Raw genomic sequence first — 16,987 nt, 5'->3', positions numbered from 1 at the left:
CACTTTGTAGCTATTAATTAGGGTGTGAGCTGGCTGAAAGGTGTTATAAAAGACAGTGCTAAATCACAGGCAGACAGATGCTCATCACACTTTGCTTCCAGCAAAACACAGGACCTGATTTTAGACTAACGGAGAAGACCAGCCTCTCTATTAATGATGCAGAAATACATGGGGCTCTTTCCTTGAGAAGGTGTTAAGTAACATGCTTCCAGACAAATTCTGACACCTTATTTTAAAGCACATAATACTTCTAACTCTAACAAACTCTACCAGATTCCCACTACAACTTGTATGGTGCCTCTTCGATCACACAACCCCGAAGAGATTTTAACCCAAGCTCTAAAATCTGCTACAGCATTAAGAATAGAAAAAAACAGTAGGAATTTCTATTATTATCATTGTTATTATGGCTGCCCCATCCCTGGCAATGTCCAAGGCCAGGTTGAACAGGGTTTGGAGCAATGTGCTCTAGTGGAAGGTGTCCCTGCCCATGGCAGGGGGTTGGAACTGGGTGAGCCTTGAGATCCTTTCAACACAAACCAGTTTGGGATACCATGATTATTATTATTATTATTATTACTTCAAGAGGCAAACTTCAGAAGTGAAGAGCATCAGCTCTGGCAGTCAGCTGGACCAGTAGCATGGGAACTTCAGCACAGAGGAAACTTTGAGTTTCAGCCAAGATGCAGTAACTGTGTATATTTCAATCAAGGAAGAACTGTCCATAAGGTCAGTTCTTCCAGAGACAAAGGTCTGACTGTAACCTTTACAGGTGCATGGGTAGATGGATAAGTAAAAAAGGCATCAGAAATAACCGGGGATAAAAATATGAAATGGCTTCCAAAAAAAAGCTTACTACTTAAATGTCAAGCAAAAGAATAAAGTGAGAATTGTCAGTCTTCTATTCTTTCCTGTAGAATGCAGCAAACACCAGAAAGGGAATGGTCTATGAAAAAAGAAACCGTCAATACAATGACAACTGAGTAAAACTGGCACCAAATACATGCAGCCTGGAATTCAGAAGAGGTTTTCTATCTGGGAGAATGGAACTCTAAAATAAATGCCCAGTAGGAGTAGGAGCTTCACTAAGCTTAAGCCAGAGCTTGCGAAGTTCAAGATGAAAATGGACAAAAGGAAGCTGTCAGTAGGAGGGGACCAGGCTCCAGAGGCTTCCTGACCCTCCTGCATTCCTCAGCTTTGCATATTACACCACTTCAGTCAAAGTTCTGTGTTTAATCAGCCAGGATATCTGTGACTGGTAGAGAAGCCAAGACCCATTAAACTCCATATTCTGTGCATTGTTCTATAAATAGACTGAACATCATGTTCTTTAGTGTTGGAAAAGATTAAATGATATAGTGCATTTGAAATGATGTTCCGTTGCTTTAATGGTGCCAAGGGTAAGGTAGGATTGAAAGGAGAGCCACAGAGGAGGGGAATTTTTCATCTCTGCAAAGTAATGAAGAGGCCCAAAATAAGATCAAGGTCTGACTGTAAGTGGTTCTATCAAATTATATAGGAATATAATGAGTCCTACACTATCTCATTTCCATACGCAGCTCTACAACATCTTCCCCCAAAGCAAAAATGACAGAGAGGAAGGGAAGTCCAAATGTGCCTGCTCTGATTCTTAGGGAGAAAAAGGTGAAAACGACAGAAGGATGATGGGCAGAAATGAACTTTCCTAACAGTGCTGTAACTCGGCTGGCTGCCGGTTACAATAGCCAGATGGAACCGTGGCTTGCAGAATAACAACCAACACTTATTATATGGGCCATTTGCTTTTCAAATAGCCATTATTTCACTCAGCGTTCAAACACGTGTAATAACCCTGAGTCCTAATTTGGCAGCTCAGCCTGTTGCCAGGCTTTGTTAGAGATGGCAGAGCAGCTTCCCAGAGCCCTAAGTAGGACAGATGAGAGCGTTGCCCGATTGCACTGATTGCACTTGGTGTCTTGTCCACCCCATTATTTTTGAATGCTTTTCTAGAAATGAAGAGTTTTCCTTTCTCTTCTTCGCAAGGCAAAACTATCCCAACAGGCCGGGGAGCTGATCTCAATTTCCACCAGATGAAGGTTTCATCCATTCCCTTTCCGAGGTACATATATGCACTGAGATCCCACTCGGAAGTACACATGGAAGTCTTACTGAATTCCTTTCTGAATTTTATGCTAAAATTAGTCAAAGGTAGCATAGACAAGATCATTGTAGGAAGGTGAGAAAAGAAGCCAGGTTGGATGTGGCTTGGAACAACCTGGTCTAGTGGAAGGTGTCCCTGCCCGTGGCAGGAGGCTGGAACTGGATTAAGTTTAAGGTCCCTTCCAATTCAAACCATTCTAGGATTACTACAAGAAAATACTTTTCTCATTCCATACCCTGTTGTTAAATCTGCAGAACCCCCTGTTTAACCGTACAATCTGCTTGTTATCTCTTCCATAGCCTAAAAGCAACTACATTCTTTCCATCCAGAATTCAAGTCGAGAGCCTAGCCTAAAGAAGAGAAGGCTCAAAGAGATCTTATTAACGTATATAAATTCCTGAAGGGAGGGTGCAAAGAAGATGGGGCCAAGCGCTTTTCAGTGCTGCCCAGTGACAGGCCCAGAAGCAATGGGCACAAAGTGAACCACAGGAGGCTCTGTCTGAACACCAGGAAGCACAGCTTTCAGTGTGAGGGTGACCGAGCACTGGCATAGGCTGCCCAGGGAGGTTGTGGTGTTTTCCTCCTTGGAGATATTCAAAAGCCACCTGGACAGAGCCCTGGGCAACTGGATCTAGGTGGTCCTGCCTGAGCACGAGGGTTGGAGCAGATGACCTCAACCGTTCTGTGATGGATAATGCTAATAATGGCTCCAATCCCACACATGCAGTACCTGACATACGTGTACTCTGCTCATCCGCTTGCTCAAGAATAGAAGATACAGAAAGCTGAAGACGTTTGGCAAATATGAAATTATGTCATAGGTTATAACTTACTAGTTTATTATACCACAGAAATCAAGAGTGAACGCTATCTCCATCAGAACTAGATGAAAATCATTAATAAATAATAATTAGCTGTTTCCTGGGCCTGCCATCTGGTAAGCAATTTTCCCAGCCAGCTCCTTGCACTTCTCCAAAGCAGCTAAAGATGAAGACAGGGTCTTCCTTCTCCTCTGTCTGTCCCTTTGGGAAACTCAGAAACCCAGGATGCTGACCATCCTCCCCATTGGACCTCAGCATTCCACATGGACAGGGCTTCACTGACCCTCCTGCTTATTGCGATTCTTAAGCAGTAAGGAGCTAGACATTACTGAGACCTGCCTTCCATCCTGCCTCAGAAACATGTGGGCTCTAAGATCACCAAATTAATCATTCTAACCTGTAAGTGGCTGTCATTAGTATTATTATTTTCATCATATAAATTATCTTCCAGATTAGGTCATATGCATTTTGAGATCCTGCGGTTTCCTAGCAACTCCTCTCACCACTCCACATGCAGACACAATGTGCCGGCTTCTTTTCCTTTTTTAGACTCTCCGTGCAGGGGTTATATTCAGTAACAGTGATCTCAGGCCTGGCCCTAATGACCTTTAGTCTGTCACAGTTGTGGATGAGATGCAGAAGATAGATATCCAGATATGCCCCCTCAAAAGGCATTTACAGCAGATGGCCAGGAAAACATGGTCCTCCACTTGTCTCTCTTCTGTCCTGCAGACCAGGAGTCCTGAGCTCTGCAGGACAGGGATGACAAGAGCACACCCACACGTGTCACTGGCAGAATCTGGAAGACCCCATCAGCCTAATTCTAGCTTCTGACAGTGATGGATGTGACTGTACATAGCATGGTTCCCTGCAAAATCCTGCTGCTCCAAAGCTTTCATGGGGAGGCCTGAGTTCAAGGCTTTTGCTTCTGTAATTTATCCCTGGGAAGAGGCAGCTTTTCCTGCTTCCTCACTGTACCAAGCCTTACACTGCTGCCAAGTGCTCTTCATGTCCTCAGTCCACTTTGCTCAGTCACATAGAACAGCATCAAACCTGCTGCAGGTGTCCGAGGGGAGCACTCTGCTGCTCGAGCCCTTTGTTACTGCCAGTACTGCATCCCTCATAAACATACAACAGGTACCTAAATATCACATAAAGCTTGTGACACTCCATGGCCATGCTTTCCAAATAACACACATTTACACACAGACTTTCCCATAAAGACATGAACTCTACTTTGAGAGTTGTTTCCAGTCTCATGGAAGCCAAACCAACTTTAGGCACCAGTTTTAATTAACTTCTCTGGCTGAGTTAACCAAGGTACGTACCAAATTTAATCACGATGGGGCACAGAGTTAGGCCATGTGACTAACCCAGACAATCTTTTGTGGAAGGGGAATAGGCTTCACTTCTGGCCTGCCCCAGTGACATTTGTGAAAATAACAATGTCTGTTCTAAACTCCAAAACCACGGGGCTTAATTATTTAGATAGTGGCCCTGTTTCAGAGAAGAAAAGAGAACAGACCTCAGAAACGAACCATCCTCAGTCCACACGGAGTACAGCTATTAATATTTGATCCCCTGTTAGCCTGGAGGCAGAGGGAATAATGTTCATTACAAAAGCCTGAGACTGAATCCACTTTAACAACTGGCTGAACCGACGATGAGGATGGAACCCTTCCTGCTGCAGGTGAGAAGTCAGGGACTCTGGCAATTCCTTCAGCAAAGGAGCTGCTGCTTCATCAAGCACAGTAAGAACTGGAAGCCTTCTGTGGTTGCCATCAGAGCCTCATTGTAAAGACCATCACTGAATCCAATACCCAGCAGAAAGTAAGGAACAGAAACACAAAGGCATACACTTGCAAATAGAAGTAATTTAGGGACTGTAGTGATAGAACAAGGGGTAACGGGTTCAAACTTAAACAGGGGAAGTTTAGATTGGATATAAGGAGGAAATTCTTTCCTGTGAGGGTGGTGAGGCACTGGAATGGGTTACCCAGGGAGGTTGTGAATGCTCCATCCCTGGCAGTGTTCAAGACCAGGTTGGACAGAGCCTTGGGTGAGATGGTTTAGTGTGAGGTGCCCCTGCCCATGGCAGGGGGGTTGGAACTGGATGATCTTCAGGTCCTTTCCAACCCTAACTATTCTATGATTCTAATTTAATGGAAATGTAATTAATAGGAACAGAGAGGCAATGCATGGAATATCCTCAGTCCCTTATCCCCTGCTCTCTCCTTCTAACTCATATCCAGTAGTAGCAGTCTCTGGGGTCTTTGCTCCAAATGACAGCCTCAGCCCAGTCCTATCTGGGGCCCAGAGCAACACAGCAGCTGGGAAAGCCTTCAGCAAAACTGCAGCTTCGGTTTCACTGTCCTGTTGGATACCCAGCCTTTCAAATACACCTCACGTCCTTACACAGAGAGCCCTGTGAGATAGCTCAACCTCACTCTCATCTCACTACCATTGGAGTCTCAACTATAAAATGGGACAATGAAATCTAGGTGAAGTATAGAAAAGAAAGTCAATTTTGGATGTCCCCATTTTGGGTGTCAAAGGAAGATGTATTTTTCAGACTGGTCGTGCTCTGTGTCACCCAATTAAAGCTGCAAACTGGGATCCTGTACGTGTCTTTGCTGAAAAACTGTCTGCTTAAGCAGAAGCTCTTAAGGTTAAACAAATCTTTCAGATATTGAGGGCCAGAACCACTCACACGTGTACAGTAACAGAGCTAATGGATTTATTACACTCTGGACCCACGGCAGATATTTGCCTCTTGGCTTTACTCTTCCTACAGTGTATACCCATTAGCACCTCTAATTAGAAAGGAAAATCACGAGTTCCATGTTATTTAAAAGATTATGCATCATTTTAAACTCCAGCACAATGTAATTATTTTTTAATAGCCGCAGCTATTTCATGTATTTACTTTCAATGGTGTTTGAGTCATAAATTCATAGTAGAAAAGAAAAAGGCAAATCAGCACTTGACAGAGACTGCTTCTAAAAGAAAAACTGCAACGCTAACAACCGAGTGATCAAAAAAGGAAAAGGGACTCACTAGTTTTCTTTGTTTGCTTTATTCTGGACTGCTTTTTATCATCTAACTTGGCCCCTTGGAAGTCAAGAAGGTCAGGGACAAATGAAAATGAGAAGAGTTGAATCACAGCATCCCAGACTGGTTTAGGTTGGAAGGGACCTCAAAGTTTATCCAGTTCCAACCCCTGCCACAGGCAGGGACCCCTTCCACTAGAGCAGCTTGCTCCAAGCCCCTGTGTCCAACCTGGCCTTGAACACTGCCAGGGATGGGGCAGCCACAGCTTCTCTGGGCACCCTGTGCCAGCGCCTCAGCACACACCAGGAATATGTCCAAGACAAGTGTCTCTAGTCACTGTGCATCTCACCCCCCAAAAATTATTAACTTTTAATTAAAAACATTTAAAAATAGTCTTTTAAAAGACAATGAACTTTTGCAAGGATAAACAAATCTGCAGGACCCCATTTCTTATCTCTGGAAGGGCTGTTAACACTCTGTGGTAGATTACATCCTTCAGACAGATCTACTCATCCAACTCCTGGACACTGAGCTGCTCCCCACAGCACCTTGTCCTGGCTGTGCACCCCTTGTATTTCACCCCCAGGCTTTTTCAGCAGAGCGAGAACCTCAGTTTTGCCTCCTCCTGGTACTGCCAGCACAGCACCAGGCACACAGTGCTCCAGGCTCTAACTTCAGCTTTTTTTCTGTCCACAGAAAGCCCGGCTTGCGAGGATTCGAGTGGCCAAGACGGGCAGCTCCAATGCCTACCTTCACAGCAAGCGCAACGGCCTCCTCAATGAAGCCCTTGAGCTGACGGTAGGTGCAGAACCACAGAGCTTCAGATGTTCCCTATTCCCACTCCTGTCCCTGGGCTCCTTCCCTTTCTCTCTCCGTTGCCACCTAAGTGCTCATTATCCAGTGTGGCAGCCTCCCACAAGGGATGGTGCTGTGCTCCTGTGACACTCTCGTGTGATGTATGGGCTGTGCGGAGGGAGAGCTGGAATCCAGCTGCAAGATGGGATGGGAGGAAGCAGCTTCCTGTACTCCTCTTGGAGACAGGGAAGGATCTGGCCTTCCAGCAAGTGCCATGTGCACAGTTCCCTCAAATCCCTATGCTTGGTGGAGCTGATTTATACAGCCCAGGGACTGCCTATCACTATCCACTCTCTTCCAATATACAGTGAGTTATTTTCATGAGTTTCTTGCTACTATGGGCTATCTGGTCATGCCCAACAGCAAAATATTCCCTAGTTCTTCTTCCAGGCAGTTTGGTGGTGGGTTTATTTCTAACAGAAAGGCCTCTGGAGGCCAATTCTAGCTGTCCATGAGAAGAAAAGTTCTGAGTGCATTCAACTGCTCAGCAGAACCAGCTGAAACAAGAGGAGGTGATTACATGAAGCCCAGTCCACACCAGAGCAGGTATTCACCCATCTCATGGATTTAAGTTGAAATAAATCAGCCTTTTGTGCACATATGGAGCAAAGACTGAGATGAAGAGGGCGTGATGGAGTCATCAGAGCTGCCCAGCCCTCATTCATGCATCCTTACTTCAGGCCTCATCCTTCACATGTACATTATTTTCCCCTTGCACTTCTAAAATGGAAGGGTTTTCAACTCGCGGTGAAAGCTGCTCACTAGGACCTGAGCCCACTCCTACCCCAGCTCAGTGGGTGCAGCACACAGAGGGAAATTGGGCAGCACCATGTTTTGCATGTGGGATGCTCTTCAGTGCAGACCAAGGCAGAGGAGCCTTGCCATTTACCACTGAAAGAGCTTTTAAGCTGACTCTAAAAAAGCACTTCACATGAAGTACAGACTTGGAAGGTGGGATGCCCAGAGCAGTTTCGGTTCTCCCCTCCAAAACAAGTTTGATCCTTCTGACTACACATCTCACGTTGTCTCCTGCTCTGCAAGTGGCAGCAACACTCAGAAAAATCTGTTTCTTGAACCATATGTTGCTGTTGAGCAGTTCAAGAAATGTTTCTTTACCGAGAAGCAACCAGGAAGACTGGTCACACCTCGTCCAGAGCCTTCTCCCCAAGGAAGGAAAGGCTCGGGACGGGATGACAGCTCAGCTGAGATTCTGCTGTTCCATCACCCAGGAACATGTAAAAATGTGACTGCAAATTTAGTTCTGATTTCTAGTTTATAAAACCACCAGCAGGGACACTCCGTTTGCACTTGATCTTCCAGCCTGTCATCCCAACAAGAATCTCCTCACTTCTCTCATCAACCAAAGCTCCCTGCCAAGACCACTCAGGGAGGAGCAGCTGACGCACCGATGCTCGAGTCCAAAATGCACGAGGTTGAGAGAAATACTTGGCTGAATGGGTTTGTTTCCTGGCACTTGCCAGTGGAAGAAGGGGTCATTTTGCTGGCTACAAAGCTACTGGAGGCACAGGGAGGAAAACAAAAACATTCCTAAAGAGGTTCTAGAGGATTCAGTGTGAGGTGTCCCTGCCCATGGCAGGGGGGTTGGAACTTGGTGACCTTAAGGTCCTTTCCAACCCTAACTAGTCTATAATGCTATGATTTTTGTACCCATTAATAACTAAACTTAGATATATATTAGCACCTAGAACAGGCACTTTCCCAAGCTCTTCTGGGTGCTTGTATCTGGTGGGCTTATAGCTCTAAATGCTGATATGACCCTCCCACAGCCCAGTGAGAGCCACAAATCCAGCTTTGAAAAGTACTGAACACTGTGTACAGTATTTTGCTAAGAAAAGGCATTTCCTGTAGAAATAGTCAAAAGCAAAGGGTATAGGGAAGGAGGAAGTAGCATCCACCTGTGACAGAGAGCAACATAATTCACTAAAACAAGAACCTTGCCAAAGCCATGCCTGGCACCCGCACAACTACCTGAGGACAAGCTGCATACCTGAATCAAGAACTGAGACTTGTCTCTCCACCCACAGGTAGTGGCATTAATTACATGACATCTTTTGTTGGAAAGGTACACGAGACCATTCTAACTCCACATGGCAAGATTTTATGTCCTTTCATTTTATGGCAGGAGAACAAACTATTCTTAAAGAGCACAAGATGTGAATGACAGCACAGTCTAGCCAGCCAAATTTTTTAAGCTGTAGAAACACATGAAGGAGTGTGACTTCTGCAGTCGCTATATTAGTGACCAGAAATATTATCTATATACTGTGCATATCCATCAGTCAGACTAGCATCAAGCTGCTTCATCAGTCAGGTACCCATCCCGTTCAGTCAGACTAGTATCAAACTGCGTCATCAGTCAGGTACCCATCCCGTTTTGATAACTTGCCCAGGACTCATGCTAACTGTAATGGACTTCACACAGCCAGGCTGCCATAGGGCTGGATTGTTACCCAGCAGTAATTCCAACTGCAATTACTACATGGCCATCAGTAGGTATTATCACTTTCATCAGTAGCAATCCCACAGTACTGTGATCAATGTAGACCTGGCTTGCAGGAGCCCTGCAGATTGCCCCGCAGTCTGACACCTTGAGGGTTCACCCAAGGAAACAACTGCCCCAGAACGTGTCCTGGCTGTGGCTCTGCAGTCAAACTAACAAACTGGGAAGTAAGGACTGCTCAAGAGCCTGGAACATATGCCAGGAATGTCCTTTCATTTGCACCAGAATGAATACACTGACACCATCTTTCAAGGGAACAGCGTGTCTTCAGCCTGTAGCCTTGCCTTAAAATAAAGCAAAGCAAAGAGGATTCATCCAAGGACAGCAGCAGGAAGGAGTTCTGCTCCTAGCACAAATACAGACTCCTGCTTCGGAAACATGTGGATTTGTGGCATTTTGCATTTGCCATCTAGAGAGGAAGTACTCAGACAGTTTTCTTCTCATTTAGAGAGATTTTTCGTGGGTTTTATGTCAGAAGTGCTCAAGGGATGGTGAGCTTCTCCCCATGGCAGCAGCCTACAATATCGTCTTAGCGTTAATCTCCTTGTACAGCTTGCTGAAATTCCCTTTTAGCTAAAACGCTAGGAGATGTATATCCTAAGAACAGTAGGTTGGGAGGTCTCAGGCCTTTTCACAAGCAGAATCTGCTTAGCCACAGATAAGGGTTACAGCCATGGGAATGGTGAGTGGAACCACTGAACCAATTCATCTCAGTTCACCAGTGTCCAATTTCGCATGCCGAAGCACTAAGTAGAAGAGGAAAAGTGGAAGCGTTTTGGATTTCAGAACTGACACTACAGTGTGTTTCAGTCTCCCTCCAAGCAACCAGCAGTTCACTGAATGTCTTCCAAGAACAAACTGAATGGTAGCTGGCATCCTATCCTTGCAAAACTGGCATCCCAGCTCATAAAGCAAACCATCTCCTCTCCTCCCCCCCACCAGCTTTTTCATTACAGCCAGACTCTTCTAATGAAGACACACATTTTGTTTGCCTGCAGTAATGTAGGTACCATTGATGCAATCTCTATAGGTACACATTCCTCAACAGTACTATCAAAATCCAAGCAGTTCTGTGATGTTGGCACTCTCCCTGCTCTCCCAGGGCAGCGGTTTGGTAGCTCTCATTCTTAATTCACGTGGAGGATGCTCTCAGTGGTTACATACTCTTTGTTTCTGAAAACATTGAGCTGACTGAAGAAAAAGCAAAAGGAAGACAAGGTACAACTCCCAGTCACCGATTCTATACTTTATTCCTGGTCACTGCCACCCCTTGATCCATTCCCATCAGCAGCAAGCTAAGTCTTGTGATGGAAAGCAGTGGGAGAAACTAGACCTGTGCTGCCAAAATTTAACTCTTGGCTTAGGTGTTCTGCCAGAGGTACGGAAGCTCTGTCTTTGCTTTCAGCCTCCATTTAGATGTCCTCTCAATCACATCCTCATAAAAGATACTGTTTGCAATATGCGCTCTTTTTCTCTCTCTCCTTTTCCAGTGATTTAGCGCAGCCTCATATCTGCTTTAGGGCTTGCAAAGACCTCCATGGGAATTCCTTCACCACAGAGTCAGTAATGTCAGCAGGGTATGAGCAGGACCTGGGGGTGCATTAACTCACCAACAGGACTGTTAATAAGAAAATGAAACTGATTTATTTTTTAGGTCACTTCTAAAAATACTTCTGGGAATACTCATCTTCCAAAACAACAACAACAAAAAATCCATAACCTGCCTAAGCAGCACTCTCATAGGAATCTATTAATGCTATATACATTCAGTCAGCTTCCTTAACATACCACTTCAGCTGTGTTTTGGCACCTGGCAAAGCCACAGTTATTCCTTCACTTAAGGATCACAGAACCAGCCTGGAAATGTTATTCAGAACACGCATTTGCAGTGAATCACCAGGACACAAGGGCGCATTTAAGAGCAAGGCTTTAAGCATAGATGAATTTAACCCCCCCCATAGATGAATTTAACAGTCTATGTCTTGGCACTTCTGCCAAGATGCTCTGCTGTGTCTCCCATCTCACTCATTTTCTCTCTTGAGCAGTAAGATACTGCTGGTTAGTAGAAATTCAAGCCACGCACATCCATTCTGCCTTTCAGATTTAGGCACGACAGAAGACACCGGGCACCCCTTCCTTATAGAGCACAGAGGAACATCTTGCAACACCCTAATTCCTCTTTTAATGCATGTAATTGTCTTTGAAAATGCAAGTCACCAAAGACCCAGCTTAGAAAAACCAAACTGAATTTCAAGATCAGGAGCTGAAGTCTCAGTAGTGAGAGAACATCCTTCAGACCCCAGGTCTTAAATCTGCCACCACAGACCAGAGAAAGTGAGAAAAATTATCCTGACTCTCCATTAGCACACAAACAACCCCGACTGCTTCTTTGCCTTCCATTTCTGAGGTGTATCTGATTATCAGATCATGGGGCAAGTGACATGCTATATTGTGAGGAATGTAAGCATCTCATTCCACTGATAGAGTGTGGAAATAAAAGATAGAGTAATTCAAAGTACTGGATTTCTGCCCCCACACCCAAGTTGACTGAATTGCTCTATTGCTGTGTTGATGGATGTTCGATGCCATGCTTTCTGCATAAGCTAAACATTATGCACACACTGAACTCAAGCTCCTAGCCTCTTATCAACTTCTATTTCAGCTATTTTGAGCAGATCAGAAGCAGATCGAGTCCCTCAGTTTAACAAAAGCCCAGAGATGGGTTTAAGATCTGTAGCTTATCCTAAATAACACCACAGTCTGAGCAGTCTCTTCCCCAAATCACCATATAGACACATACCTGATGTTGAAGCCAAGGACAGACAAGCAAAAGCATCCCAGTAAGTCTTTCTGAGCCAGAGCCTCTAAACAGAAATGCCCTAAGCAAGACCCCTCCTTTTAATAGTTTTTCAACTCAAATACTCTCAGCTGTAGCCAGTCCTTTCCCAGGCGGCCCAAGCTGGCTGCTTGACTCTAATCACACCCTGCTCTCTCAATTAGCTTCTGAATTTGTTAGCCACATTTCAGCCATCTGAGGACACAAGGGAAATAGGGGAAAGCTGGTCCCCCACTTGTACACACGTTGCTGTACAACAAGCCAAGTACCGGGATTGTGAGGTCTTTGTACAATTTGTCTTGTTCTGCCTTTGTGCTACGTGATGCACAAAGGATTCCTGTACGGTTTGTAGGACTCTTGGGTACTGTGTTCCTAAAACACAAATCACAGTAAGCCACCCTCCTGAGCAAAAGCCTCAATCCATAAGAAACTAAGGAAGATGGGACCTTCTTTCTCCAGGGTACTACTGCCACATTTCATGTGAACATAAACCCTTTGACATGGCTGCACAACGCTTCTTCACTTGAAGTATGCTTGAAGAGGATAATTTTATATATCTATATATATAACTCTAACTTACATAGCATCTGCCTGTTCCTCCCTTCTCCCTGCCTTTTCTGAGGGCTTGGCCACAGGATGGGTTACACACCTTCAGTCTGCACCAAGCCCAGTCCTCAGGACCTGCTACAACTCCCCATCAACAACCATACACACTGAGGCAGGCAAAGCGCAGCCTCCTTTTAACACACTGCAGGTACAAAGCATGGGAAACAACTGGTGATATCCATGAAGAGGAGGCAGCGAGCCGGGGGTCCTGTCTCTAGAAACACCATTGCAAAGTCTAAAACATGAAGCTCAGGTCCACATTTTGGATCTGGCCTGCAGCTGTGACACAGCAGGCTTTGGAGATAACACATACAAGTTCCAACAGGCACAGTGCTGCGCAGCCCTGAAGGTCAGAGCCAAGCTTTCAGCTAAGGGGAAGCAAGACAGCTTGTGTTTTGCCTCCTAACAGAGACAAAAGATCAGGGTACATCTGTTGGCATTCAAAGGCCATGTCAAGCGTAAAAGCCTTACTGGTTTTTGGATAAAAATCAAACAGCACAGGTTCTTTTTGGTTTTGCTTTTTTACCTTCTGCTTCCTGAGCATTTATGTCGTGTATCAACAGCACTTCCTGGCTTTCCTCCTCAGCTATAAAATGGCTAGAAACACCCTGGGTTTGAATCAAAGCTGTGTTTCCCACCTGAGTTTACAAGCCAGATCATTAAGGAAGGAAAGGCAACCTCCTGAGAGTTATGAGCAAAACCTGAGAGCTGCACCACTGACACAACCCCTATGAAAGCTAACGCTGGAAGTGCTGTTTGCTTGCTTGGTTTTACACCTGCTTTGGGTTTTGTTTTCCCCTCCCTTTCTCTGGCTCTTCAGGGATCCACTGAAGATGAGCAGCACATGACTAAAGGCACCTCCTTAATTGAAAGCCAACATCACCACCTGCTGCACTGCCTGGAAAAAACAACCGTAAGTACCAACACAATCCTGTTGCATCTTACTAACTCCTTGTGCCTGGCCCAGGCTTCCTATGGGCAAGGTGTACCCACAGTATGGTCTGGAGTGGCCCTCAGACATACCCAGTAGACCTTAAAACTACACCAGAAGGGGCTGGCACTCAAGCTCCTGATGCAGTGGGTTAAATGCACTTCTATTTCATTGTCCTCTTCAAAAGTGATAACAATCCCTGTGCAAAGGGGTCACAATGTCACAATGGGATTATCTGCTACTCCACCGTCACCTGCACCAGCACCAAGTCGATAGCAAGCTGCTCAGTCAAGTTCACTTGAACGCAAATAACTCTTCAGCGTGGGGTATGGGAGATCCTATAAACACCGTGTACCTTAAGTTCTTCAGTGTTTCTAAAATAGAACTGAGCTGTATTTGTCTTGTGCTGTCAGTCACACATCATATACTTGTCACTTGTGCTAAGTAGCGATAAAGGACAGTTCTGCTGCTTTGAAAGGAGGAAGATGCTGTCAGTGACTCCAAACTACAACCTGGTCACCAGTGCCAACAGGCTCGAAAAAAATTACCTTTAGCCCTTTATATGGCAGATGAACTCTCCTAATGGGCCTAAAGGCTGCACATATCTTTTCTCAGTACAGTTCTGGTTACAAGAGCAGGTAATTTATCTCAAAGCCAGTCAAGCAGTTTCTGTAAAAGGACTACTCTGTATCATACAAGGTGCTGGGAGTGAGAATTGTGATTTTTCATTATTAAGTGATGTTGTTTGCAAGTCTCTAGAACATTTTACATCTTTATGTGAGACTTATATTTTACTTCCAGGTTTATATAAAAGGTTCTGCAGTAAAGGAATACATTATGAGGTGTCCCTGCCCACGGCAGGAGGGTTGGAACAAGATGATGTTAAGGTCCTTTCCAACCCTAACTATTCTATGATTTTATGACTATCTATACCATGATTCATTATAGAAAGAATGGAGGGAAGTTAACACTTCAAATATTCATGCCTTTTTCTATCTGCATCCATCATCAAATGTACTTTTGATTTCTGACTTGCAAGAGCTTTCTTTTAGATAAATCGCCTTCACTTCCATAGTTTGGCTTGTGCTGGAATAACACCACTTAGGCTTCAGCGATACACTGGAAGACGACTGGTTAATTACAGTGACCTGCTGAGTGCAGCTGGTTTGTCACAATGAGCTCGAAAGGTCACGATTCCACAGACCGTGAACTGGTTCTTCCTGTATCAATGACTACCGAATTCATTTTATAAGCCTCGTCTTGCCTTGATTTCTACCAGTTTTGGATGTCACATAACAAGCAGATATTTCACAATCTGACTCTTCAGTTTAGAACTTTATGCTTAAAACCATTCCTACCGTGACCCATATTTTACAAGCGTAAGTTCGTTTGCAAACTGTAACAAATTGGCTGAAGCAGAAGCTGCCAATGCTGCCTCCGGGTCTGCCCTTGTAAGGCCCCCACTCTGTACAAGCTCTGAGCTCTGCGCAGGCAGGTGGACATCTCTGGGAGCTGCATGAGTTGCTCCATTTCTAATGAGCCCATTATGTGCTGGGAGTAACACAGCCAAAACACATCCTCATTTGTGGATGCATTAGCCCACCACACTAACGAGGCTGGATTGAGTCCAGCACAAAAACCTACTCAGTGAGTATCATGGTTGAAGATGTCCCAGATGTTGCTCTTTTCAGCAAAGAATGGCAATAACAGTGATACTTTGAATTTTTAATTAAAACCTAGAGGGAGAATCTGCACTGTATTTAATGTGCTTTCCCCCATGTTTTTCAGGCAGTTCTTACCATGATGTTGCATCAATTCACACAACAAGTTTAGATTCTGGTCTGGAATTACCAATCCAAATAGTTTCAATCAGCTTGTGTGGAAATTCTGTAGTTCACATAATCGATTAAAATATATTGAACAGTTCTCCTCCCAAAATTCAAATCATAGCAAAAGAATTTTTCAACTCTGAAGAGTCATTTTGTGACCAAGTTGCAGGAATGGAATGAGGAATGTACCACGGCTGCAAACCTGTTTCAATGGGCAATTCACCTTTCCTTAAACTAGGCAGAAGGATTCTAAAAGTACGTTTATTGTCATGGTATCTGTGGTCATCACTAGCATACAGCCTTACAACCCAGTGCCTGTGAACAGCTCCCAGGTCTGGTGTGTCAGATGATAAAGTGACCCTAAAGTACTTCTAGTTGCCATAACTGAGACTACTTTGTCCCATTAACATAACAGATGGAGTTTGCTCAACAAAAGGAATTGTTTTCCACTCGTTCCAACTCTCAGACTGAGTATGGACATTTACATGCCATGTTTTCTCCGAATGCCAAGTGCATTGGATCCAGTCCTTCAGCCCAAACCTTTCCTCTCTGTTTTCACAGAGTATGATCACAACCCATATCCATTGGTGACCCAATGGCAATACAATTCCAATTCACTGTTTGTGAATCAGCAGCTGAAACTTTGTTCTCTTTTGCCTTCGGCTCCCAAAAGATCAAAGCAATAAAGCTGTTACCAGTTTTGTTCTATTTCCAAAAATATGACATTAAAAAGCATACGTGTGAGAAGGAAGGAACAAAGGGGTCTGATTGAGGCAAGGTTTGGTAAAGAGAAGGTGCTGTTGCCCATTCAAACTTGAGCAAGCCAGCTGGAATGCTGAGGCAATAGATGCAGTGCTGGGACTAAACTTCTGAATGCTGGTATGGACAATCAATGGTGTTTTTATCTTTTGTTGGCATGTTGTCCCATAGGGATTGTCCTATCTTGTGGATGATCCCCTGTTATCTGTACGAACTTCCACCATCAAGGTACTTCCTTTTTAATTCAATGTTTTCTCTATGGTCTCTGTGACGTGTCTGGAGAGTGTTTGCTTCCTTTCTCGGTCCTGGTCTTGTCTTTGGGAGTTTGTGCACGTGGCTCTTTTTTGGCTATCCAGTGCTCTTGTTTCCTGTGAGTTGTTATTGTTCCAGTGAACACTGATGCCTGCCTTCACCATGGTTGCTTTTGTTTCCCATCCTTTCCGATGCTGAGAGGGACTGGATAAAGTATGTTCACTAGAATTACTTGGGTGTTCATACACACACATACGAGTTCTTTCTGTCAGGATTTGTTAGCACAAAAGCTCTTGACAGATTCAGCTTTCTGAATTTCCTTCCCCTCCACACTTCCCACTCTCACCTGCCATGTTTATTTCCACTCACGTAATAGCACCCAACAA

The 16,987-nt window shown here is 44.6% G+C and overlaps 1 protein-coding gene across 5 annotated transcripts in view; it reads left to right on the top strand.

Moving 5' to 3' along the window:
• KCND3 (potassium voltage-gated channel subfamily D member 3) overlaps nucleotides 1–16,987 on the top strand; it is a 121,404-nt gene that overhangs the window by 100,593 nt on the left and 3,824 nt on the right. For 4 of the 5 annotated variants that reach the window (XM_057426861.1, XM_057426862.1, XM_057426860.1 and 1 more), the window contains 3 exons: nucleotides 6,709–6,810; nucleotides 13,651–13,743; nucleotides 16,521–16,577. In XM_057426861.1, coding sequence (XP_057282844.1) covers nucleotides 6,709–6,810; nucleotides 13,651–13,743; nucleotides 16,521–16,577 — 252 coding nt within the window. The remainder of the gene's footprint in view (nucleotides 1–6,708; nucleotides 6,811–13,650; nucleotides 13,744–16,520; nucleotides 16,578–16,987) is intronic. The other variant, XM_057426863.1, reaches the window with a different exon arrangement.

The sequence above is a fragment of the Pezoporus wallicus genome, unplaced genomic scaffold (assembly GCF_028554395.1).
Source record: "Pezoporus wallicus isolate ANWC-B61680 ecotype Strahan unplaced genomic scaffold, APGP_CSIRO_Pwel_v1 contig_11646, whole genome shotgun sequence".
In the NCBI taxonomy this organism is placed as follows: Eukaryota; Metazoa; Chordata; class Aves; order Psittaciformes; family Psittacidae; genus Pezoporus; species Pezoporus wallicus.
The sequence above is the reverse complement of the archived record's forward strand: the minus strand, read 5'-3'. Positions and strand labels throughout refer to the sequence as shown.